This window comes from Lutra lutra, chromosome 5 (genome assembly GCF_902655055.1).
Source record: "Lutra lutra chromosome 5, mLutLut1.2, whole genome shotgun sequence".
NCBI lineage: Eukaryota > Metazoa > Chordata > Mammalia > Carnivora > Mustelidae > Lutra > Lutra lutra.
In genome coordinates, this window is record NC_062282.1 from 46442624 (window position 1) to 46468770 (window position 26147).

General features: G+C 48.4%; 1 protein-coding gene, 1 long non-coding RNA gene and 1 pseudogene across 3 annotated transcripts; 2 read left to right on the forward strand and 1 right to left on the reverse strand.

Moving 5' to 3' along the window:
* Positions 1–700: 700 nt before the first annotated feature.
* On the reverse strand, positions 701–6751 carry LOC125100071 (uncharacterized). Its single transcript, XR_007127434.1, has 3 exons — positions 6642–6751; positions 4545–4635; positions 701–1460 (listed from the first exon to the last, which is right to left on the reverse strand). It is a non-coding gene; the product is annotated as an uncharacterized LOC125100071 (long non-coding RNA).
* A 2705-nt stretch (positions 6752–9456) lies between these two features.
* SAP30L (SAP30 like) lies at positions 9457–24467 on the forward strand. Of its 2 annotated transcripts, XM_047729889.1 has the most exons (4): positions 9467–10272; positions 14798–14920; positions 17130–17228; positions 19166–24467. In XM_047729889.1, the coding sequence occupies exons 1-4, from the start codon at positions 10075–10077 to the stop codon at positions 19292–19294; spliced, it is 549 nt and encodes a 182-aa protein (XP_047585845.1). In that variant the 5' UTR covers positions 9467–10074; the 3' UTR covers positions 19295–24467. The 2 variants fall into 2 exon arrangements, with proteins under 2 accessions (XP_047585846.1, XP_047585845.1); XM_047729890.1 differs by lacking the exon at positions 14798–14920 and having other exon boundaries at positions 9457–10272; positions 17145–17228.
* Positions 12677–14789, forward strand: LOC125100070 (40S ribosomal protein S29-like; annotated as a pseudogene).
* Positions 24468–26147: the final 1680 nt, after the last annotated feature.

Below are 26147 nucleotides of genomic sequence, written 5' to 3' on the forward strand. Positions count from 1 at the left end.
AGGCAGAGATCACAAGTAGGCAGACAGGCAGGCAGAGAGAGAGGAAGGGAAGCAGGCTCCCTGCTGAGCAGAGAGCCCGATGCAGGGCTCGATCCCAGGACCCTGAGATCATGACCTGAGCCAAAGGCAGAGGCTTAACCCACTGAGCCACCCAGGCGCCCCTCTGAGCTTTATTTTTAAAGCAGTTGGAACTCTTAGAGGGTTTTAACCGGGGAGGGTAAGAGCATCAGATGTGCCATTGGCTGACCATGTATAGCCAGGAATGACTCAAGGTGCTGGGTGCATAGTAGGCATGAAAATCCAGGGCCGCCGGAATCTCAAAATTACTGATTGTTGGGAGGAAAGGTCCTTCCTCACTGGAGCAGGTGGGAAGATGGGGAAATTAAATTTCTCATCCATTTTAGCTCCTTATTGAGGCTCCCGGCAGAGTAAGGGCTCATTAAGTAACTGAAGAAGGGACAAATGGGTGAATAATATAGTGCCAGCTTATACTTTGGGCTATTTTCCCTCCACTCACAGCCCACAGACCTTCTGAGAAAGAGTGCTCCTACCTCTGTGATACGCTATGTGTTCTTGAGAAAGTCCCTTCCCCTCCCCAGGCCTCGGATTTCCCACATGACAGTGGGAAGAAGGGGACCAAATTAGATCATGGTCAGCTAGGACTGCTGTAGTCCTACAAATCTTACATCTGGTATTTTGCAGTGACCCTGATCTCAAGAATTTATTTTCCAAGCTCAACGAGGGGATGAGAGTGGTGTCCCCTCTCGGTTCTGTTGTTGGTATCTCCCATGCTAGGGCTTCTGGGCTGTTGCTGAAGCGAGTGCAGGATTCAGTATCCAAAGCTTCCTTCCTGCAGCTGCTCACAGCTCGGTCCACCTCTGGCCACAGGCAGCTGGCTCCCCTTTGTTGCCCCTCAAACGCCTGGGCTGCCTGGCTTGGCGATACCTGGGGACTGCGACAGTGTCCCAGGGCAGCCCACCGTTCTCACGTTCTGGTCCCACTTGCTGCAGACCTGGCGGGGTGATGGCCCTCAGCGTGCTCATGCACACTCACACACACAATGCCATAGAAACAAAGGAAAACCTGGTGAACCCTCAGAAAAGCAGGTTTCTAAGCAACTTGGTAGCTTTTGTTCATGAGCCCCTTGGAACTGAAGTAGCATCTGATCTCCTGCCAGCTCCTGCCTAAGGATGGGAGGAAGGGGATGACGGGTCTGCCTTTGCCGGAGCTGAGCGCTAAGCTCCCCCACCATTGGCCTCTCAGCCTGGGAAGCCGAGGCCTGAATCCTGGGGTTGTCCACATCGTGGGGAAAGTCCCTGTGACAGTTTCTTGACGGCTATAGCTACAGAATCCCCGGGCTTGGTCCTTCAGACGACAAAAGCAAACTGAAATATACACTGTGGGCCCGCGGTGGTCCACGCTCTGTGCCACAGTAGTTGGCCCCAGCTCTGTCCTCAGCCCTGGAAATACAGAGGTGAATAAGGGACAATCAGTGACCTCTTCAGCCTAGTGGTGAAAACAAACAAGGGCCCAGCGACACCTGATTACTGCTGCACTGCTTGTAACTTTACCCTAGGCCTCTAGGAGAAAATGAAAACTTTTTAGCCAGGTCCTAACAGCCCTTCCAGACCAGCCCGTGCCTGCTTCTCTACCACCTCCTCAGCAGGACTCCAGACCCCACAGGCCAAGTCTTTGTCACCTCCAGACCCCTGCTGGTCCCACCACTTGGGATATACTTATCCACCTGGCAGCTTCTTTCCATACTTTGAGTCCTAGCTTAGCTTTCCCCTCTCCCAAGAAACCTCCAGCCCACCCTGTCAAGAATATACCTCCTCACACATCATTCTCGTCATGCTGAGCAACTGTGTAGCCTCCTTCATGGCACTTCTCCTGATACACAACTCATTCCCTTTGTTCACAGTCGTTCTGTTCTATCTCATCACTGCAAACACTGAATTCGCAAATATTGAACCACACCCCTAAGGCAAGTACAGAGGTGGGCTCCCGTGAGCCTCGGCCCACAACAAGAGCCGCACAACCTTGTTTTATGTGTATTTCGGTTTAAAGACAACTTATTTAATGTAGGTCATTAATTTATCAATATTTATGTGCAACCTCATAGAATCAGCTGAATTACTCCTTAGGAGAAGTTTGTTTGGTGATCTAGCATTAAAGGAAGGAGAATCAGAAAGGGATCTTCTGTTTTCCCCTGAAGGCACATACACCCCCACTTCCATACATAATTGGTTTCTGAAAATGGGACTAATGTCCAAAGTAAAGAGTCAAAGGCTTTGTCAACAGGGCACATTTATTCCTACGGAATAAAAAGAATATATCAGTTGCAATTACACCTGTATTTTTTAATACAATCTTTGATGATATATTTCCTGCTTTTCCTACTATATCCCCAATTTGGTTATTTTTCTTCACTAATCAAAAAACATGCATAAGGGGATGCCTGGCTCACTCAGCCAGTGGAGCACGTGACTCCTGATCTCAGGGTCATGAGTTCAAGTCCCACAATGAGCCTAGAGCTTACTTAAAAAAAAAAAAAAGATGCTTGGGGCATCTGGATGGCTCAGTTGGTTGAGCGTCTCTTGATTTTTTTCATTCAAGTCGTCATCTCAGGGTTGTGAGATAGAGCCCCAAATGTAATATATGCATGCAAATAAAATGCTTTAATGGACGCTGGTGCTTAAAAATAAATAAACAGGTGCCTGAGTGGTCTCAGTTGTGTCTCTCTATGTCTGTCAAATAAATAAATAAAATCTTTAAAAAAAAAAAAAAAGCTTTACCCACTTTTTAATTGCCTTGTCTTTTTTATTGTTGAATTATAGGAGTTCATTATATAGTCATATAAGTACCTTATTGTATGTATGACTTGCAAATACTTTCTCCCATTCTGTTGGTTGTCTCTTCACTTTTTTTTAAGATTTTTTATTTATTTATTTGGCACAGAAAGCACAAGCAGGGAGGGCAGGGGAAGAAGAAGCAGGTTCAGCAGGGAGCCTGACACGGGGCTCCATCCCAGGATCCTGGGATCATGACCTGAGCTGAAGGCAGACATTTAATTGACTGAGCCACCCAGGCGCCCCTATTCACTTTCTTGATATACACATACTTCTTATCACTACTATTGGTACTTTGATTTTTCCTCTTACAAAATTTTTTAAGATGAGGTTAAGATACAATAAAATAATCAAGTAGTCTCCCAATTGTTGCTGCGCTGATGGATATGGCGACTGCCTGAGTGAAAACTGAGCACAGCCTTGCCATCTGGCAAGATGATGTCTCCTTCCCTAACCTGCAGAAGTCTCAGCTTTGGTACAAGGGGAAGTTTAGGGGCATCAGCATATAAATGGATGAACATTTACTGGGTATGAGACAACACTGTGCCAAGTGCTTTACAATAACACATTAGATGCTCACAATCGCCCCATCAGAGAAGTACTATTATCACTTTTTTTAGAAGTACATTATCATTTTACAGATGAAGAAAATGGAGACTCATAGGCTTCATGTGAGCTGTCAGCGGTCCTACGGCTAGTGAAGTGGCCAAGCCAGAGTTCAAACCAGGGTCTTTACTCTTGCCCACCACACCAGTGGCTACCATTGGCCCACGGCCGATGCCTGTCAAGTGCCAGAGTCAGGGGAAGCTTTCACAGGTCCTCAGCAAGATGAGGAAAATAAGGACAATATTGTGGGGTTTTCATAAAGCTAAATCTGTTCCATTTAAAGGACTGCACTTGGGGTGCCTGGGTGGCTCAGTAGGTTACATGGTTGCCTATGGTTCAGGTCCTGGGATCGAGCCCCAAGTCAGGTTCCCTGCTCAGTGAGGAGTCTGCTTCTCCCTCTGTCCCCTTTCACCCCGCTCATGCTCTCTCTCTCTCCCTCTCTCGTTCTCTCAAGTAAATAAATAAAATCTTTTTAAAAAATAAAAACGGGGGGGGGGGGGGCGCCTGGGTGGCTCAGTGGGTTAAAGCCTCTACCTTCGGCTCAGGTCATGATCCCAGGGTCGTGGGATCGAGCCCCGCATTGGGCTCTCCGCTCCGCGGGGAGCCCGCTTTCTCCACTCTCTCTGCCTGCCCCTCTGCCTACTTGTGACCTCCGTCAAATAAATAAAAATCTTTAAAAAAAATAAAATAAAATAAAAACAGGGGCACCTGGGGGGCTCAGTCATTAAGGGTCTGCCTTAGGCTCAGGTCATGATTCCAGAGTCCTGAGATGGAGCCTCGCATCTGGCTTCCTGCTCGGGAGGGAAGCCTGCTTCTCCCTCTTCCACTCTCCCTGCTTGTGTTGCCTCTCTCGCTGGGTCTCTGTCAAATAAATAAATAAAATCTTTTTAAAAAATTAAATAAAAATAAATTAATTAAAATTAAAATTAAATGACTATCCTTTATCTGAGATTCTTCCAATTTCTTTGGTATTCCATATTTCTTACTAAATAATACCAAAGGATGGTTTTTTATTATTGCAAAAGAAATATAGGCACATTGTAAAATATGCAATAGGAAAAGAGGTTATAAAAATTAAGTTCTTCTTACCTTTCTTCCCTTGTCCTACAGTTCCCACTGTGGAGGCAGCCACAATGACTAGTTTCTTGTGTTTCCATAAAATATGTATTTGTGTATAAACCTTTTCAGAAAAACAAATGGAATTTATACTCTGCATACTGCTTTGTATCTTTTTTGTTACTTAATAAATTTTTTGGTATAGTTGGATATATTGAAAGTAATTTGTTGAGCGGCGCCTGGGTGGCTCAGTGGGTTGAGCGTCTGCATTTGGCTCAGGTCGTTGGGCTCCCTGCTCTGCAGGGAGTCTGTTTCTCCCTCTCCCTCTGCCACTCACCCTGCTTGTGCTCGCTCTCTGTCAAATAAACAAATCTTTTTTGAAAAAATAAAGTGATTCATTGAAAAATGCTTGCTGAGTCCCATTCTTATTAGCCACCAGAACTGGAGAATTAGTGTCGTATGCCCTGGAGCTACAACAAACAGGACAGACCCGGTCCTCGCCTTCCTGGAGCTTAATATTCGAAATGGGGACAATTGCACATTGTGGTGAGTGCTAATAAGAAAAGACACTGAAAGGAGAATAGCAATGGGCAATGGGGGGGGGGGGTTCCTTTTAATCAGGGAAGGCTCTCTGCAGAGGTGACATTTAAATTAAGACTTGAAGGGGGCACTTTAATGGGTCCATCAGTTAAGCATCTGACTCTTGAATTTAGCTCCAGTCAGGATCTCAGGGTTGTGAGATCGAGCCCCGCATCAGGCTCTGCTCTAAGCCTCCTTAAGATTCCCTCTCCTCTCTCTCTCTCTCTCTCTCTCTCTCTCCCTCCCCACCTCTGCCCCTCCACCGTCTCTCTCCCTCTCTCTAAAAAAAAATAAATAAACTAAGACTTGAAAGCTGGAGCCAGCTGTGGGTCCGGAGGAGCAAGCAGAACCACATTCCAGGTAGAGCTAAATGCAAATGCAAAGACCTCGGGGTAGGGTGGGGTTCAGCTTATTTGAGGAACTTGGGGCAGAATAACAGAGCTGGGGCAGGGCAACAGAGCCAAGAGATCACAGCTGGAACTGTCCGAAGGCACTGGAAAGCTGGCATTGGGCCTTAAGAAGTGTGCAGCAAGGTCTGGTTTGTATGGAGGCTCTGTCAGAAGAGAGTGGTTTAGGGACCAGCTCAGAGGCCAGTGATGCATTGTAGGCACAAGATGATGGTGGCCTCTGCTAGTGCTGCTGGCCATAGGGTATGAAGCAAAGGGGACAGTTTCTAAATACCTTTTGGAAGGAGAAGAACGTGCTTCGATGATGGGTGGGCTTTGAGTGGGGTGAAAGGAAGGGAGAATCAAGGGATACAGGCTGCATAGGTAAAAGATTCAGGGAACAGAAAAGTTTCCAACTTGAACATCTGGGTCTGCAATGCCTCTGGAGCGTCTTAGCAAAGAACTGGATGTTGCTTTCTGCAGCTCAGAAGAGAGGCCTCAGCTAGAACTATAAGGTTAGGGGTTATATACCTGCGATTTTAAATATCTGGAGGTAGGGCGCCTGGGTGGCTCAGTGGGTTAAGCCTCTGCCTTCGGCTCAGGTCATGATCTCAGGGTCCTGGGATCGAGGCCCGCATCGGGCTCTCTGCTCAGCGGGGAGCCTGCTTTCTCCTCTCTCTCTCTATGCCTGCCTCTCTGCATACTTGTGATCTCTCTCTCTGTTTCAAATAAATAAATAAAATCTTTAAAAAAAAATAAATAAATAAATATCTGGAGGTAGATTTGGGCATGGAAAAGAATCTTACAGCTACAGACTCAAGTTGCCCATTATAAAACCTAGCTTTTGTCAAAGGCTTTATGTTCAATTGACAAATCTTGTTATTCCATTATAAATCTAGTGATTTTTGTATAAAGATAAGATCACTTTTACTTGTTCTTTGATTACTGTTGAATTAATTCTGAAGTTTTAGTACATTCAGTCCTCCTTAAACATTTCAAAGACTTACAGCTTTAATTAATCAAATTTCCTTAGACATTTCAGACTACAATTACAAATTTAATATGCCTAATTTTCTCAAACACTCTAAATGCCCAACAGGCCAACTTGAAAATCTAAAAAGCAAGATCTTTCTAAGCACTTAAGCAACTGTCGTAAATTAATTACCTAAGTTTATAAATGTAGCAAAGCAGATTCTCTTGGCCGTTTCAACAATCTCAAATCCTACACAAAGCAGACCAAGAATCACAGAAGCTTCTCTCTATTCATTTCTTCATTATCTGAATATTTATATTTCCTTTCTGGAGTTACGGATTTACTCCCCTAGCAAAAAAATCAGAATTTTTTCCAAATATTGCTATTTGGAACTGAACTACATAATAACATGGGGGAGAACTTACGATAAAATATTCCTGGAAGGCAGGCTCTAGGATTGTATATAAGGGGTAGATAAAAGCATATGCCCCCCCCCCCCGCTCAAAAAATTACACAGAGGTTGGGGTTATCAGTCTGGGTCCAATTAGGAGAGAGAAACCACACAGAAATTTGAAAGGAGGAAAATTAATGTGGTTATTAATTATAACAGGGTACTGTAGTAAAAGAGAGTAAAGAGAACTCTACAGAATACAGAAATAACAGATAAGGAGCAGCCAATACCCCTAGGGCTGAGAAAGAGCACCCAAGGAAAAGTCACCTGTCTGTCGTCCTCCCCTGCTCTAGGGGCAATGCCAGGGGAAGCTAGTGCTGAGGAAGCTGTGTGTATTGTAGCAGCCTGGCGCTGGATGCAAGTGGGGTATTGAAAAAAAAATGTAAGGGTGAAATATATGTGGGAATTGTACAGCACTCACCCATACCGGTCAACTTTGGAACCAACATCACACGCTGACTCGTACGGATACCCAGCTGTTTTTTGTATATGTATCTGAGCTCCCCTACTAGAAGATACTCTCTTTTAGGGTAGCGATTATGTTCTATCCTTCTCCTGTGGCCAACCCTGAAATGAGTGTACATAATATGCTGGATAATTTACTTCTGAATGTATGAACTCTGAGTGAGGGATTTTATTAAACCGTGCCTTTTTTTACATTAATTTTCACTCTATTCTTCCTACTACAAAAGCAATAAATGCTTGTTGGGGAAAATGCAAAATAGACCAAAAGGAGAAAAATATCAGCCATATTTCCGCTACCCACAAGTAATTACTATTAGTACTTTGGTGTACATTTGATGCACAAATAGTTGCTTTGCTTTTTCCCCCCCCTTTTTTTTTAACTTAGATGTACACACATCATATCCCATATGCAATTTTATATCCTACATTTTTAACTTAACATGAATAGAGCACTTCTCCAACTCATCAATTCTTTGTTGAAGAGTTAATGAATTACTATATATAGAAAAAATTTACATTGATGTTGAAACTACCTTAAATGTGGAAAACACAAAATATCTCATTCTGAAGATGTTAGTTTACTTAACCACTTCTCTTGTGGAACTTGAGGTTCTTTTTCAATTTTCCTGTTATAATCCTACAACGGACATCATCGTTTTATTTTTTCTCTGGTACGCCAATTTCCTAAAATGGCTATCCCACATGTGAAATTACTAGGCTAGAGCGTACAAATACGGTTAAAGTCACTGAAGAAAATTTAAGATCACAGGGCATCTGCTTCTGAACATGGAAACTGGTGGCTTTCCCTCTTTCATCAGGACGCAAACCAGAAGCCTCTTCAACGCCAAGCCAGCTAGTACTACCCAAAATAGGTACACCTGCACACCTAACATTCGCCCCTCCGTACTCCCCTCCACCCTTCCCCCATCTCCCCCCCACCCCCCCACCCCCGTCAATGCTACCCATCCCTAAATGATTGCATGACAGCATGACCCTGGTCTAGTCCCTACGACCGGCCACAGGCCCTCATTTGTCACTCAGCGATGGCCTAACCGGGGTGCTAGACTAGATTTCCCCAAGGCCTTTTTAAGTGTGTGTGATGCCCTGGCGCCGAACCCCAAGCTCAGAGTGTTGGTAGGGCACGGTCACCTTGCAGGCAGACCAGGAGGCTGAAATAGAAGCTACGGTTTACAGAGCTCCAGGGAGGGACTCAGCACACCGCAAGCCCTTCCCTATGCGGAGATTGGCCCTTGATCCTCCACCCCCAACCTTTTCTCCGCGTGCTCCGAACCCCTCCTCTTCCCCGCGGTTCACCGAGTCCACCCTCTAGACCTTATAATGACTTCCGATTCTTCCCAGCCGAGGGGTCAACCAAGCCCCCTAGGGGTCTTCTTCCTCCCTCTCCTCCTCTTTCCGCGCGCACCAAGCCAGTCCCAGTCTCTACAGTCTGAAGTCTCCGCCGCCCTCAAGCATCCGACTACCTTGCAATACCCGCCATCAATCCCTCATCATCTCCTCTGCATGTCTTTCCACGTATCTGTACCGGGTTGTCCCTCAGTCTTTCCCGCCATGTCTGGCTTTCTGTCCTATTTCATCCACCCTACGTCCCACCGGTCTGCGGGTCCTCTGAATCCTGGTTCTTCGGTTTTACCCTGTCTGTCCTTCTCATGGCAGAATCTCTATCCCCGTAAGGTCGCCCCTCAAATATCCCTCCCTATGTTTGTCCCTCGGCACCCCCGCCCACGTCTGCACTTCTGTACGCCCCCGAATGTGCTCCTCTGTTCCCGGAGTTTGGCCCTCTGTCCAGCCAGACCCCCGCTCACCATCCCTCCCCCGGCCTGAAGAGTGTCCGGCCCCGTTCCCCGCCCGCACCGGGTAACTCTTCCCTCTTCCACTTTCTCTACTTTGAACCCATCCCAGCAGAGTCCAGGAAGTAGCCAGGCGCCGAGGACTGGCGGCGGAGGTGCCCAATGGAGCATGCCAGCGGCGGCGGCGGCCCCGCCCAGAGAGCAAACGCAGCCAATGGTCGCGCTGAGGCGGGACTTCCGCTGTCCCGCGGAGGGCGGGGGAGCGAACTGTTGTGGTGCGGAGCGTTGGGCGGGCGGCGGCCGGGCGGCCCAGGGGCTGCCGCGGGACTCGGGGCGCAGCCGAGCGGCTGCAGGGGTGGGGCGAGCCGGACGCGCCCCGGGGCCCGGGCGCCGCGGGTTCGAGGCCGGGCCCCGCGCGGGGAGGCCGCGCCACCCCGCGGGAGCTGCCCGGCGGCGAGTTTGCCCCGCAGCCGAAAGAAGGCGGGAGCCGGCGGGGGCCCTCGAAATCCCCTGGCAAGCCGGGTCCAGAGTCCCCGGGGACCGGCTGCTTCCTGGGACGCCCTCCCGGACGCCCCCGCCGAAGTGTAACGGTTCTGGGCCCCCGGCAGAAGGCGCTTCTGGGTGACCCCCGGCGGGGCCCTGCGAGCCGCGGGAGCCGACCCCGGGGCCTCGAGCGGGGAGCAAGGGGCTTTCCGGAGGCGCGGGGCCGGGGGCCGAAGGAGCCGGAGCGCGGCGGAGCAGAGCCGGGCCTCCCGGGCGCGGGGCAGAGCAGCGCCTGGTCTGGAGACGGACTCCGGGACCCTCGGGTGCGGGGGCCTCGGCGACCTGCCCCGCGGGGTGCGCGGCCGCAGAGTGGCCTACAGGGGATCCTCCCGCAGAGGGGCCGGCCCGGGGCGGGGAGATGAACGGCTTTAGCACAGAGGAGGACAGCCGCGAAGGGCCCCCCGCCGCCCCCGCCGCCGCCCCGGGCTACGGCCAGAGCTGCTGCCTCATTGAGGACGGCGAGCGCTGCGTCCGGCCCGCGGGCAACGCCTCCTTCAGCAAGAGGGTCCAGAAGAGCATCTCGCAGAAGAAACTCAAGCTGGACATCGACAAGAGCGTGAGTCCGCCCCCGCCCCTGGCTCCGGCTGGGTCCCCGCGCGCCGCCACCCTCCGGCCGCTGTCCCTGGCTTCGGGCCGGACCCCGGGGCCCTCCCCGCCCTGGGCCTCGCCGCCCTTTATCTGCAAACTGGGGAGTTGCACTCGGGATTTCAAAGGCCGCTTCAGCGCAGACGGGCTCGGACTGGGATTCTGCCCAAATCCGGGGAGTTGGGGGGCGGAGGAAGGGGGGCTTCCGAGGACCTTTCCTGCCTGGGAAGACTTAACAGCCGTTTAGGGCTTATTGTAGTGGTTTAGATAATCGGGGCCGAGAGACTTGGGTTAATTCTGTTGGCCCACGAAGGAGCAAGTGTTGGGGAGGGGGTGATGAAGGGACCCGGCTCTTCTTCAACTTCTCTCTCCTCGGAACCCTGTTATTCCTTCAGAAGAGGAAAGGTGGCAGTTACTTCCCACTCCCCCCGCCCCAACCCCCTGCCTCAGCCTCGGCTTCTGCAGAGGGTCACCGAGCTCGCTGCTTCGCATGCAGCTGTGGGGAGGTGGAATTTTCAAGGATGTGGCAGAAATAAGGCCAAGACCAAGTCTTGGGAGGAAGCTCTTTGCAGTCCGAGTGACGGGGAGGAAAGAAAATCAGTTTTCTTAGGGGTAGCTTCTTTAGAAAGGCGTTGGGGAGAGGGCTTTGAATTTGAATAGAATCGCCCTGTGTTTCGTGCCTAATTATAGGAAAACTTCCCCTGTGTGATTTCACCACTTCTAGTTAACAATTCTAAAGATGTGCCTATTGTCAACCAATTAAGAACTTTTTAGTTTGACATCTGTTGCTGCAAGCTTTAAGTGGCTGTCTTGTGATTAGGAATTGGAAATGAGTTAAGGGGATATTTAATATTCAGGTAGCCCAGCTAAAAGCTCAGGTGGTTAACATCCATTCTCTTTTAGGAACAAAATTCCACTGTTGGGGGAAATTAGAGATTGCTTGTTAAACTGAAAAGACATGCACTTTTCTGCTTCGGATCTTACAGTTGAAACTGAGGCCCAGAGATAAGAAGTGACAGTGCCAACCTCACACAGTGACTAAGAGGCTGGTTAATTTCTTAAATCCATTATCTGACTGACTTCCAAGCCCCATGCCATAAGCCTTGATTGATGAAGTCTTAATAAATAAAAAATCTTCGCCTCTTCTTCCAGGCTCTTCCCTCCTACCCGCAATTTATTTGTATTATGTTAACAATTGCAGTACATTTGCCACTCTTGGAAGATGCTGTTTTTTAAAATGGCTGGGGGTGAGTTAATGGCTTTCTTACTACAAATCTCTATCAATGAATGAATGAAAGCAATTCATGGGAGAGCAAACAACTGGCTAGACACTAAGGAGGTCCAGATTAGGACACATATTGAAATGAAGTGCCTAATTCTAAGACAGCAGTGAGTTCATCCTCTTGGAAACGCTGCCTACCTATTGTGTAGGTGGTTGGGAGCCTTTGCCTGAGCAGCTTATAATGTTTTCCAGTCCTCAAAAAAAAAAGAAAGAAAGAAAGAAAGAAAGAAAGAAAGAAAGAAAGAAATTTCCAGCTCTTTTAAATCCTTGGATGCCATGACATCTGAGCAATTGTGCTGCTGCCACTGGGGCTCCATTTACCCAGTGACCCCGCGGGGAAACCTGTGTTGAGCTATGTTGGTGGTTTCACACACACTGCCTACGACAGAGGCAGCATGAGCCTGGCACTGGAGTTCCCCAAAAGTGACGCTCTGGAGGAGTAGTGTTTCAAGGTGGAATTACTCACAATTTGTTTCTAGGTGGTGGTGCAGAATCATTATTTCTGAAGGTGATTCTACTTCATTCTCACAGGCTTGGGCAGGAATTCAATCTAAGAAACTGCCATGTTACGAGAATTTTTAGCTGTTGCAGAAAGTGAAAGAGAAAAGAAAAACACTGGAGCCTTTGCTGCCACCCTCCTTCCTCTACCTCTAGCCCCCAAAGGCCACTGAGCTCTGAAATTTCTGAAAACCAGTACATATTTGAAAAGGGTGAAGGAGAAATAATGACTGTTTATCTTGTAAAAGGGCCTAGCAGAGAACCTTTTAAAATAATAGCACCAGAAATCCAACTCAGGCAGCTTACACTCAGTTCATGTAGACATTGGCTGTGCTCAATGAGCTATTGATACATAACATGCTTTCAAACATTCCTCCAATTGACATTTTCTGCTTTATTCTGGAGAAAAGTAGAAGTTGAGAAGAGTATAAAGAAAATGCTGGGGTGTGGGGCACCTGGGTGGCTCAGTGGGTGAAAGCCTCTGCCTTTGGCTCAGGTCATGATCCCAGAGTCCTGGGATCGAGCCCCACATCCCACATCGGGCTTTCTGCTCAGTGGGGAGCCTGCTCTCCCCACCCCCACCTGCTTCTCTGCCTACTTGTGATCTCTGTCTGTCAAATAAATAAATAAATTCTTAAAAAAGAAAGAAAAGAAAATGCTGGAGCAGGAAAGGACATGCACGAGGGGTCAGAAGGCCTGGGTGACCTTGGCCAGATCATAACATCATCTGTGTGGCTTCCGTTTAACTCTGTAGAAAATGAGATTGGGGCCAGTGGGGTTATAGTGGTGATTAGAACTTAGCAGTTCTCTTCCATCCAGAATTCCATTATTCTAGTGTCCTGACCTAAAACATCCCAGCCACAGCTTCAGGAAATCACCTGTTCTCCTACCATGTGTGTCCCTCTACAAAGTTGAGTAGCTACGTCATCTCAGAGTTTCCATATGGAACTAGCCAATATGAGGGCCAGCTTCCCATCAGGGAGGAGTAGTATGCTTTCTTCCCTGGTGACAGCATGGCCAGTGGTCTGTGCATTGACTAGGAGAGGTTCATTGGGACAGTGACACAGGCTGTGTCCAGAAGTCCTTTGACAGAGTGGACTCCAGCCAAACCACTCAAATTTGTGACCATATGTAAACGGTGGCTTTTGCTGGCCTAAGCTGCTCTCAGACAGGAGGGACGGCGTGTGCTGGCGCAGGTGCACTTAGAGAGTGCCTGCTGTCTGCAAGTCAAGGCCACAGAGTAAACCAGAAAGTGCCGCGGACCCACCGATCCAACCCAATGAAGGTGCTAATTCATCCGACTAAAACGCAGTTTTCATTATTTTCTCCATGCAGAGGTCTGAATCGATGCTGGCTTCCAATCAGCTTACTTTTGTCTTAAGAATTTAGGGAATAAATACAAATTCAGAAGTCTCTCAAGAACATTTGTTTAGCATCTGTTCCAGTGTCAACAACCCCAAGGCATTTACACAGGCATTTCGTTTCTGGTAGGGTTTGGAGTGGTTCCCCCAGGCACCCCTGGTGCTTACATTCTTAAATAAAAACACGTTCCCCTCTCAGCTGCTGTTGCCGCCTTCACTAGACTGTTTGCCTTCAGCCTGCATTAGAAAGTTGGCAGGAGGCATGCGTGCGCTAGCTCTTTCCTTTCGCCTCATCGCGTCCAAGAGAGCGAGATGGGTCACCAGCAGCTCTACTGGAGCCATCCAAGGAAACTGGCCAGGGCTCTCTTTCTTGCCACGTTTGCTCAGACCGGCGTGGTCTGATCCGGAAATACGGCCTCAGTATGTGCCGCCAGTGTTTCCGTCAGTATGCGGAGGATATAGGCTTCATTAAGTTGGATTAAGTGAACTTCCTCGAATGGGTCATCCAAGATACCTACCTTAATGCCATCTCATTGTACATAAAATAAAAATCTTCAAATTATGAATGCTTTAAAGTGAGGGGAGAAGAGGTCGGCAGGAACATCCAGCTTCTTTCGTGTGGTTTCTGGGAGAAGGAGAGTTTCTGCATCTCTTTCCACTTCTCTTTGTGGAACAGATGTGTGGTGGTGCGAGAAGTATAACTGGGATGCACGGGAATAACATTTTTCAGAGAGAGGTCCTCCTACAGTAGTAGCTGTTGTCAGTGTCAGAGTGGGAAGTCCGGTCTCCCCATTACCACTGTCCCTTCTTTCCTCCTTCCTGGGACATTGCCTTCCAGCCTGTAGTAAATTCTCATCTCCTATAGGTCACATCACTCCCCGCTTCTAAAACTTTGGGGGACTCTCTCTTGTCTGAAGGAAAGTCTAAGCTGTTCTCGTGTCCCCTACCGCCGAATCTCCTTGCGGTCTGTATTTGAAACTCTTCTTAAGTCTTGACTCCTCTTCCAGTTCAGAATCTTTCCTGTCTACCCATAAATCCTCTTTAGTCAGGGACCAAAAACTGACTATCCCAGCCACAAGCCTCTCTCCCTTTGGTGAACCCCTGCCACCTACTGTCTCTGGCCTTCAGGGGGGACTTTTATGAGCTATTGCCCCGTACAATGGTAGTATTTGTGTCCCTTTGTGGGCTTCTCGTTCTACAACTCAACAGTAAACTCCTGTAAATGAGGGTCTCCACGTTGCTCTTCCTTCTGTCTCTTCAATGCCTTGCAAAGGAGAGAAACCCCGTGGCCCGAGAGCTGCCTGTTGCTGTTCCCGTGGAACTGGCAAGTCTCACTTTAATTTGCTTCCCATCAGGTAAGGCACCTGTATATCTGCGACTTCCACAAAAATTTCATCCAGAGTGTACGAAATAAAAGGAAGAGGAAGACAAGCGACGATGGCGGAGATTCTCCTGAGCATGACACTGACATTCCTGAGGTAAAAGTCAAAGAAATCTGCTTGAGAAAGCTGGAAATGTGGGTTCTAATGTGATCCTTATCTCTGGCCTGGTCTGCTTTTTGGAGTAAATAATTTTAGTCCCCTTTGTTTGCTGTGGTTTATTTGAAAAGCAAATCATAGAATCATGGTAATACTGAATCTGAGAGCTGAAAACTTAGAAATCAGTCAGTCTCACTGCCCCATCTTACAGACAGGCATGGAGACCCGAGGTCACACATAGAGTTCGGGGTCTTCCGGCCACTGCCCTGTGCACCAGGGCAAGAAGCCCCTGATACATTCTGGAATTCTGGAATTCTGCAAGAAGCCCCTGATATATTCTGGAATATAACCACAATGTCAAGTTTCTTAAAACTTTTTTTTTTTTGCCTTTAGAGTTGGAGACTGAGCTTTGTAAGATTGGGAGGAGTTCCTGGCCCTCTGTTTTCTGATCTGCAAAATAAAGGTGTACATTGTCAGTTCATACCAGCTCTGGTCCCTGGTCCAGGCTGGTTCCCCAGGAGCCACTCCAAAGTCAGTTATAAGGGCCCAGGGTTTCTGAACCCCAGCACTGTTGATATTTGGGGCCAGAGTCTTTGAGGTGGGGGCTGTCCTGTGCATCGTTGGATCGTTAGCAGCATTCCTGGATTCTATCCATTAGATGCCAGTCACCACAGTAGTGACCTTCCAGAAAACGCCTCCAGACATTAGAGGATGTCCTCTGGGGGCAAAACCATTCTATGCTAAGAACCGTTGCACTGGACGATGAGACCTAGGCTTCTCGAACCTTCAAGGTGCTGGTGCCTATTGAGCAAGGCTACAGGAAGGAGTATTGGATTTTCTTTCTGTCTAAGTTGTTTTCACTTAAGATTCAGCAGAAGAAAACCCGTTTGTAATGTACATTGAATATTTGACACATGAATATTTCATAAGGCAACCGCCTGTTAGCGCTCAGAGTGGAAATGACTGTGTAGGAATAGAAAGAGTAGGCGGGCCTTTGTCTGCAGATGTGGAGAAAACCTTTTGAAAATAGGGTCCTTTCCCTCCACCCCTCCCTATGTTCCTTTCTTAGCATTGGTTTACAGCATTTTTCTATTGGCCTTCAGCATTAGTATTATTATTTCATAAAGAAATGGATGTATGCAATTTCATTGCTTTTTACAAAAAAAAAAAGGGGGTTTGAGGAATGTTTTGAAAAGAATGAAGGACTTTGGTCCCTCATATTGATCATTCATTTTGTTTTTAAGTGCCCTCCACCTGCCTGAAGCAAGAACATCTCTTTTAGAGGCAGGTAAAAGCAGCCCAATGTCTGGGCCTTCAATACTTCATGACTGTGCAGCTTTCCTCTCTTCCTGTGTTAGAAAAAGAAGGGGGGGTCCTTTCCCTCTGTTATCCAGTCATCTGCAGAGATCCCCAACCTAACCTGCTGATTTGTACATTGGCCACAGTAGCTTTCGAGTTTTCTCTGGAGAGTTGTTCAGGGTTCCAGCACCTGAAGGCTGAGCCTAGGGAAGAACTCTGGGAACAGCAGTACCTCCCGCAGTCCTTCCTCATACCCCGCCATATGGTCCGCTACCAAGCTCAGGCCTGTCTTCCTCCAGGATGCCTGTCTGGGTTTACCTTTGCTCCCAGTGCTTGGTGTGCCCTCCGGTATTAGCAGCCTCCAAAGCTCAACTTTACGCATCTCATTTCTGATCGCCGCTACAGCAGCGTCACCTGCCCGCCCGTCAGTCTTCCCTACAAACCACCACTAGATCCATCTTCCTGAACATCCCCCTCACCGCCTGTTGTCGCTCCTTCTGCTTTTTCAAGACATGCTGCCCTTCAGTCTCAACTTTTAAACCCATTCTGATTGCCAATGACACCTGAGTCTGTCTCTTCATCTCCTGGCTTCCTGCGCTCATGGTCTTCTCTCATTCCATAGTCTAGCCCTGTTCTCCTTAGCTTAAGCTTTATGTATGGCTTCCATGAGCCTCCTGGGACCACCCCTCCCTAGCTAGAACTCTTTTCCACTGTTTTGTTTGGGTTTTGATTTTTTTTTTTTTTTTGTCCTCCTAGCCAGTTATTAGTCCTCAGTGGACCATTTCTAAGACATCTCTGTAGTCCTCTTCCCCACCCCGTCCATCCTAGTGTAGTGCTGGGCACATAGTGTGCTCTCGGTGAGCCGTGGCTAGTCAGGTGATGGATAACATGTTTCTCCTCTTCTCTCCAGGTTGATCTGTTCCAGCTGCAGGTGAACACTCTACGGCGTTACAAACGACACTACAAATTGCAGACCAGACCAGGCTTCAATAAGGCCCAGTTAGCAGAAGTAGGTAGACAAATTGCACTGCCAAAAGAGAGCCACTGCTATGCTTCTGATGGTGATCTTGGTTCTGCCTGCTGCTATGCATGTCGATCCTAATGCCCTCTGTAGCTCTGCAAGTGAGGCCCTGTTCCCTCTCTCCTACAGTCTGGAATCCCCTAGAATCTAGGCCCTGGAAAGGTCCTCTTTCTATAAAAGAAACCATGGCACCAAGAGAGGAAAAGACTTGCTTAAAGTCAGATGGCAAATTAGTAGCAGAATTGAGCCTGGACTCTTGAGGCTCCTGATTATAAGTCCTGAGCGTGCTTTTGTTGGTGCATTTGTTTGAATCTCGTTTTGTAAGAATCTGCATAAATACGGTCCTTCCTGCACATCAGGTGTGTCAGATTAATCACCCCAAAACAATTGCTCCTGTTCTGTAGGAACTGTTCTTTTTCTTCAGTTTTTCCTTTGATTTCTTCTTCTCTGATTTTGGTAATGGAAGTATTTATTGTAATGAATAGAACCCAAGAAATTTTTCTCCTACCCTGAGCTCTTAAGACAGTTAGGAGAGGGGAGAAATGCTCTCTTGGCCCTTGTTGGAACATACTGACAGCCTGGCTTGATACTTCTGTCCTGGTGGCATTTGTGCAGGTTACCTCTTACCCTCTTTTTTAAGTGTGCTTTTCTGCCTACTGTTGAAAATGGGGCAAGTGGAAAAAAGAAAAATACAGTGCTTCCATCCAGAGGTCACCACTCTGTAGTGCTAGTTCTCGGACTCTTGATCTGTCCCAGCCCCCTCAGTCCATTCAGAAATTTCCTTAAAGGGTGACAGCCCCTTTGGTTTTTGGTCTTTCCTTTAAGGGTTTCTTGCCGATACATCATTTTTTCTTAAATTTCTTTCCACAGCGTCTAGATAAAAGATAGATAGAAGTGCACAACTCCTTCCTACCGTAAGGTCACATTACCCATTTGCCAGCATTCGCCCTGCTGAAAGGGGTGGGTGAGGCGGGGCAGGCGCAGACCTGCATTCTCAGGACTTGTAAAACAAAGCCAGGTGTCAGGAGTGCTTGGTAAATGAATTATTTTTCAAATGTGATACGTCTTTCAAGAGGCAGCTGTGTACTATTTAGATGAATTCTTGGGTCAAATACTTATATCTATCCAATTGGCAATTCATTTGACACAGTTTTAAAAAGACACTTTTTGGGGCACCTGGGTGTCTCACTGGGTTAAGCATCTGCTTTCATTCAGCTCGGGTCATGGTTCTGGAGCCCACGGATTGAGTCCCGCATCGGGCTCCTAGCTCTGCGGGGAGTCTGCTTCTCCGTCTGATCTTCTCTCCTCTCATGCTTGCTCGTTCTCTCTCTCTCTCTCAAATAAATAACGCTTTAAAAACAAAAAAACAGGGGCGCCTGGGTGGCTCAGTGGGTTAAGCCGCTGCCTTCGGCTCAGGTCATGATCCCAGGTCCTGGGTTCAAGCCCCACATCGGGCTTTCTGCTCAGCAGGGAGCCTGCTTCCTCCTCTCTCTCTGCCTGCCTCTCTGCTTACTTGTGATTTCTCTCTGTCAAATAAATAAATAAAATCTTTAAAAAAAAAAAACACTTTTCTGCCTGGTGGTGCCAGGGCCTGAGAGCTGGTGATGGCAGCAGCTGGCCAAGCAGAGCCATCCCCGCCTCATCCTCCTTAGGGATGCTCTTGAGATTGTCCCGTGATGGATAGTTGGTCGCCACTGAAACAGAACTACACGTTGGCAATGTTGTGGGTTCAGGTACTGCTTTAAGAGGCCTGGAAACCAAATCACCCTGCCCCCTGGGGGAGAAGGGCGTCTGAGTCCTGCAGCGATCCAAACCCCCTCCTAGTTCTAGACACCAACCCCTGCTCCCTCTTTTGCATGGTGCAGGATTTGTGGCCATGATGTAGGCGATGCTTTAATAGACTCTGGTGTTTCCCCCCCGCGTAGACCGTCAGCCGACACTTCAGGAACATACCCGTGAATGAGAAAGAGACGCTCGCCTACTTCATCTACATGGTGAAGAGCAACAAGAGCCGACTGGACCAGAAGGCGGAGGGCGGCAAGCAGCTGGAGTGACGACCGGCTGCGCCGCAGGACGGAGTGTGATGCTGAGCGCACAGGTGAAATCTGCGTGGAAGCCCGTAAAGACTGTCACATTTTATTGTAAATAAAAAAGTTGAATGATGAATACTGTAAATCTTTTTGGTCAGGAGGATTATATTCTCATGTTCAGCATGTGTATCAAAGGCTTTCTTTTAAGGCAACTACCGGACTGAAAAATCAAGAGCACTAAGAGATTTAAAAATGACGTATGGCAGCATTCAACAGCGCATTAAGTCAATTCTCCTGGAAATGTGGGACAAAAGATATGTTAGTACTCACCTTGTACGACCACTCTGCCTTGTGCGAGCTGTAGGCCTGGAGGAGCAGTGGGGTACAGCCAGCTGGAGAAGCGTGAGCAGACCCGCATCTCCTGGGGACAGGCGTGCCTCACTTTGTTGCTGGCTTTGTCGTTGATTGGGTCAGCGTGACAGTGGTCCCCCGCACTGGCCCCTGCCTGGCGCACAGCAGGCCCACACTCAGTGCTGGGGGGGAGGGGGGGCACCTAACTCTGCCTTTTAGCATCTGCTTCATACCTGCAGTTACCGAGACCGCTGCCACTCCTGTGGCTCACCACTTGACTTCTAGAGTGTGGAGGAAATCAGAAGCACCAAAAGGAGGTTTCTCATCAGAAGAGGATTTGAGGGCAGTCGCAGGTACCAAGCTATATTTGTGGAGGTTCCAGAAACACTGATGCAGGGGCCCTCACAGGAGACGCAGCTCTTTGCACAGCAGTCTGTGCTTTACTCTTTGGGGTGAAGTTAGGAAGTAGGACTTTAGTCATCCTTCCAGGCCATAAATGCTTTGACTTTAATGGAGCTGTTCAGTGATTTGGGGCTCATGTTTTCAGAAATACTAATCCTTAGTTCACAACCACCAAGAAAGCTGCCAAGGATCATGTGATTCCTCCTCAAAAGTCCATTTCTGGGAATAAAAAGTCTGACGCCTTGACTCCCTAGGCTCGGGGTCACCAGCAAAGCATAGATTTGAGCAACAGAGATCAGTGCCATCTGATATTCATTTTTGTGAGCAGTTTGCCTCCCTCTTGGGGGTAGAAAGATAGCTAAAACAACTTTTTAAAGTATGAATAATTACCTGGCTTTTTTTTCAAGTTCAGAAACCCAGATTCCTATCTTATTATATCAGAACCAAAGTCTCCTTTGAAAACAAAGCTTTATATCCAAAAGTATGCTTTTACAAAAGTTTCTGATCAGTGTGTCCGGGGACAAAGGATGTGAGTGGGTGTGGGAGAAAAGAGGAGAATAGGACTTGGATTCGAATTTCTGACCATCTTGACGCATATTGTGGTCAAAAGTATCATTTTCCTACTCCGTTTTAATCGTGAGTGCTTTCTTAAGCCTTAAATTATAAAAAAAGCCGTGGATGGCCTAGCCCGGCAGAGAGTTTTCATGTCTCATAAACGGCTTCCTCTGAGCATCTGCACAGAGAAGTCCGAACACGACCTCCAGCTAAGCAGGGCGGTTTGCTGTCTTTAGGCTCGGTTCGTGGGGCAGAGGACCATGCTGTCTGTGGACCGGGGACAGGCCACCCCCTCGCTAAAGTGCAGTGTGTTCCATTGCAGCAAAGCATTCACCAGTGTTCCAAATGCATGTCTAGCAGATTGCAGCCTTTTTACATATGTATAAATGAATGTACATAGAACATACTCTAGGCTATGAGGGGAATCTTGCTTTCATACACCCAGCTGTGGATGGCACATCGAGGTGCTCTCTGAGTGTTTTTAGTCATTCAGATTCAGTATGTAGAGACTGTCTTGCTGCTTAGAGCTGAAGGATGTTGATGGGCAGACATCAAGAAGGCCCAAAGTTCTGATGCTTATATAGATCTTTCTCCTGAGAGACTGAGTTAGAAAGTCTTGAAGGCATCAAACACCAGGCCCCCCTTTGTTAAGGGGAATGTTTTCTCATCAGGCCACAGTTTTAGGGCAGGTAGCACCTACAGGTGAAGGCCTTGGTCACCTGCTCTCTGGAAATGTCCATCTCTTCCTGAGGAAATGCATCTTTCTGATGTTGAAGCGAAAATTGCCGATGTGTAGGGCATGTCACTATTTCTTGAACAGCAATCGTTTTCCCAGTTGAGAGAGACAGCAGTCCATTTGTATACAAGAAGCTGTGGTGTTAGGATCCATCTGTTCCCGTGTCTCTGTGAGAATGCTTTTGTTCCGGTGTGAAGCCTGGGGAAACGCTCACCTTCAGCCAGATGCACCCCCCAACCCCAACCCGCCACCTTCCCTCAAAAGAGAGGTGGTTTTGGAAAGTGGAGGCTGTGGGTATCTTTTCAGCCTCTGAAAACATGTCAGATGAGAGGAAAGACAAAACTACGTGAACTTAACAATTTTCTTGTGTGCAGAAATCTGTTCTTTCATCCAACCACTAAGCCACTTGCCTTAGCCCTTCTGCAGTTTCCCAAGGCTTCATCTGTGGGCAGGCAACTCCTACCTGTTAGAAATGGCCCCGAAGCAGTGGAGTTTGGGGAAAGCAGTGTTCATCATGGCCGCCTACATTTTCCTACACCTGCCAAGGACTCTTGCGCTTCTCTCCACCTGTAATGTTGCAACATTGCCTTCTCTCCTCTTGGTGCTCCTGGGCAAAACTGGAATGTGAAATCCAGAGCCGACATTTCTCTGCTTAAAGAGTACAGTTCCTGCCTCGGCCCAGCCTGGTCTGGTTCTTTCATATGCCCTGAAGGTTGTCACGTGGAAGTGCCTGTAGCCTGCCACTCGTGTTGCGTCGACTTAGGGTTTTAAAAAGACAAATGGACAAACTTTTTATTTCCACAGACTCTTCGGTTGGCAACATCACGTGAAGAAGTTCATAGCTGAATCCCATGAGAGATTGAAAGCAAAGGCTTCAGGATTGGCATTGGAAAATGACGAGGAATTGCACGTATGCGTTAGAGCAGCCAAGTTGTAGAAGTTCCTGTCATGGCTGATACCACTAGCCTTCCAGGGAACAGATACTAGTAATTGTTTGCGGCTGGAATGTTACATCTAACCTTGGCATTTCAACTGCTTATTTTGTGGGAAGTTTTTGGTTAATACTCTGCAGGGCAGCTCCCTGGTAGAAGGGAGAAAGTAGGAGCAGGTACTTACTCGGGGGGCCTTGTCTACTGAAACAGCCTGTCCAGACCACGGGTCCCAGAGACGTTGCTTCATGGAAGTCATCTGAAGGCTCTCAGTCATTATAATATTGAGATCCAGAAATTGGGAAAGGGTCTTTAAGTCATCAGTCCAGTCTCCCCACAGGTGCTGACATCCTGCCTGCAACTGTCCCACCAAGGGTTTGGGCAGTCTGGGCTTACACACCTCTGAGGACAGGGAACTCACTACCTCCTGGGGAAGCCTGCTCAATCTCTATAAACCCCTGGCTTTTCTATGTTCTCTGTCATTTCTATCTTGGTCTCTGCCCAGTGGGGGGGGGGGGGGGGGGGGGTGGGCAGCGTGTGGAACAAGTTACTCATCTTGGCCAAGCACCTAATTGCTGGCACTGTTCCAGGGCACAGCAGTTGTCTTTTGGGAAGGAGCAGCTAGCAGATAGTTAACTTTGGTGTCCTGGCTGTCTTGCCCCTTCAGCATGGGTCCATTTAGTTCCTTGTTGAAAGATGTTGCAGAAACCCCATCAGCCTGGTTCTCCCGTGTTCTTGCGGAAACGGATGGAGGGGGTCAGGGACGAGGGGATGCTCTCAGCCTGATAAAGTAACCTAAGAAGGGGTGGGGCCCAAGTTCTGTGCTCGCCCCACAAAAGCTGATGCTCACGTCACTTGGGAAAACTTTTAGCTAGGAGATTGTAAAATACTGCTCTGTGTGGAGTTTAAGGGCTCCATGGCTGCTGAGAGCTTGTACTTTAAGATTTCTGCAAGTACTCCACACATTATTTTTATGGCAAAAACAAAGCTTAGGACCTTGGGGGAGGGGCACGCCACATGTCTCCATGTCTGAGAAGTGCCATATTTTCAAGCTTAAAAGCCTTGTAAGGTTGTTCTTGCCCCATCATTCATTTTAAAGACAGGAGACTGACATTGAGAATGACCTGAGTCATAGGGCGGTCTGGACTAACCTTCCGTCCTCCTGACCTGTCCAGAGCTCTTCTCACTCTCTGACTTGCACATAACTCAAGTCCTGTTGAAAGTAAGCTGCTTTCAGATGTTTGAGACCTTGCCACTGAGCAGAGAGGTTCCCAAGGCCAGCCTGGCTCCCAGAGGCTGTGAACCAGGCTGCTGGACTCAAGGCTGTGTGACATGATCGGGAAAGCAGTCAGCTGAGTTTTGCCAAATGAATGTCCGGGGAGAACAGAACTAGCTGATGATTTAAGACCAGAGTTCAGAAGTCCTGGTGGGAGCTGTAGTGTTGTCCTGGAATTGAAATTCTCATGAAATGGGCTTGCTCTCTGATCTGTTGGTCAGCCTTCTGCCTTTCAGGTGGTCCTTTGGGCTTGTCATTCAGTTGGCCCTGATTCAGACAGACATAACTCTGAGGCCCTGTGATTCGTGGCTTCCCAGTCCCTGTTACTGGGTTAGACAGTTGAACCAAAGGACAAGTGAACTCAAGGTCTCAGCCTAGGAAGCATGGTGCTTTGGGGTCCCTTTCTGTTCCCTTCATTTTATTATGGCCTGTTTTCCAAGTTCAAGGTTAGGAAGGGTGAAGTGGATCTGACACTCTGAGGTGGAGTCTAGTCTGGGGCCAGGTGGGACCTCTTGTTAAGGTAGAAATGTCTACACTCCGTTATTTCATCTAGCTTGCGTCCTAAGCCACGAAGCCTTCGGTTGCTCTCACTCCACGAGCACATCGTCGCCAGGGACGGAGGGTTTCCAGGACGCCTGTTGTATGCATCTGCTGTCCGTGATGCCCATCGGAATGTTTTCGCAGTGTGGATTCATGTTCCATTTTGTAACTGCCTTATCAAAAAGCAAGTGCCCTTCCATTCCAGGCCTCCTCATATTGTACTTGTTTCCTGCCAAATTCGGGGGATCATTTGTATTTTAATTTTGTAATCTATGGCTCTGTACTGTTGAAAGGCTCTCAATTCTGTGGGGTCTCCTTAGTATGTATGTGACTTTTCATGTTGCAATATCACACAGATGGGATGGCCCGACTTTCACTCTTAATAAATGATCTGAATGAGTAACAAGAGACACATTCTGTTGTTCTCCTTGACCATCCACATGGGCCTTAGATGCCTTCACTTCCGTATGCGGCCTCTGGCTGTGTCCTGCGGCGATGGGTGACGGAGGTCTTTCCTCCCACCTCTGAGTACTGGTTCCCGCGTTCCCCCATCCAACCCCAGTGCACAGCGAGTGAGCTTAGGTCTCAAAAGTTGATTCCCTGCTCTCCCACTCACTCAAAGGAAAGAGACCGAAGGTCCGACAACCAGAGGCTGGAGTCTGAAGGCTGCGTAGCATCCCAGAGACCCTGGGCAAAAAGCTTCGCTCTGGGTCTGCAGTTATCCACCCATAAAGCGGGGACCTCAGGAGCCTGGCTGGAGGACTGCAGGCCGAAACGCCTGCAGGGGGCAGCCGGGAAGCACGGGTCCCTCACGAGGTCACCCACTTCTGCGGTTCCAGCTTGTCGTCGCCTTGTGGGGCTTCCAGCCCTGCATGGCCACTTCTCAAAATTTCCCAAGAGAACCTGGTCATCTAGATCTTTATATGAACATCCCGATGTTCAAATGTCTCCAAAACATCTTTCACAGGTTGTGGACTAGTGTTTCTTCACCTACGGTAGAGGCTTGCTAGTTAGACTTGGTGCGTCATCTAAGTGGTTGTTAGAAATGCAGACCCTCTCCCCCCGCCCCTCGCCTGCCAGCTGCCTACTGAGTCAGGTCTGTGTTGTAACGAAGTCCACAGGCAAGTCATGTGCTCAACAACAGTTGGGGCCACCTGACTGAGCTTCACGGGTGGGGGTCCCTGATGTCCCAAGGGTGGGCCCCCTTGCCCAGCTGCGCCTCAGACTCCAGGCTTTCATTTCACGTCTGTCACTAGTGCCCCTTTAGTGCACTTCTGTCAGCAGAATGGAAGGAAGAAATGCAATAAATCTTTGTCTTCATCTTCTTCGTTAACTAGAAGGAATCCACACCAGCTCTAAAATGTTGAAGGCATCTCAACGGATGGTGCAGCTTCTCCCCCTCACCACCCCACCCCCACCCCCAGTCCACTTCTTGTGTGGAAGCTGCTCTTCAGGAGGCCGTTTTGGGGGCAGCTGGGACTGTCCCTGGGAGCCCACAGGATTCCTGATGGCTTACCACTGAGGGATGCCATCATTTAGATAATCCCTGAGTTGATTTCCTTCAGAAAGCAAAGAAGTTCTAATTCACATCATGTCTCCCCATGTGAGTGTAACATAGTCCCCTCCCTCCGTTCCTTCCCTCCCTCTGCCTGCAGCCCTCCATTTCTTTCACAGAGAAGCATCCGGTTGCCCGATAACCTCCTCTAACCCCACACGCACTGAACCTCAGGGAGGTGCTTTGGCCCCAAGCAGGCTGACCTCTGCTGGGGTCGACCTCCCGTGAGGATCTATAGACGGGTTATGATGAAAGGATGAATCCGCATCTTCACGTGCAGAAGTTGTCCTAGGAACCTGACACCCCTTTTTCAAAATAGACCTTTACAGGGGCACCTGGGTGGCTCAGTGGGTTAAAGCCTCTGCCTTCGGCTCAGGTCATGATCCCAGGGTCCTGGGATGGAGTGCCACATCGGACTCTGCTCCCTAGGGAGCCTGCTCCCCCACCAACCCTCGCCTGCCCCTCTGCCTACTTGTGATCTCTGTCAAATAAATAAGTAAAATCTTAAAAAAAAAAAAAAAAGACCTTTACAG

Excerpts from the sequence above, each read along its gene's own strand:
- SAP30L (XM_047729889.1), top strand. The coding sequence starts at position 10,075 with ATGAACGGCTTTAGCACAGAGGAGGACAGCCGCGAAGGGCCCCCCGCC. Across the intron at positions 14,921-17,129 it reads ATGACACTGACATTCCTGAG|GTTGATCTGTTCCAGCTGCA; the intron begins GTAAAAGTCAAA and ends TCTTCTCTCCAG. Across the intron at positions 17,229-19,165 it reads ATAAGGCCCAGTTAGCAGAA|ACCGTCAGCCGACACTTCAG; the intron begins GTAGGTAGACAA and ends CCCCCCGCGTAG.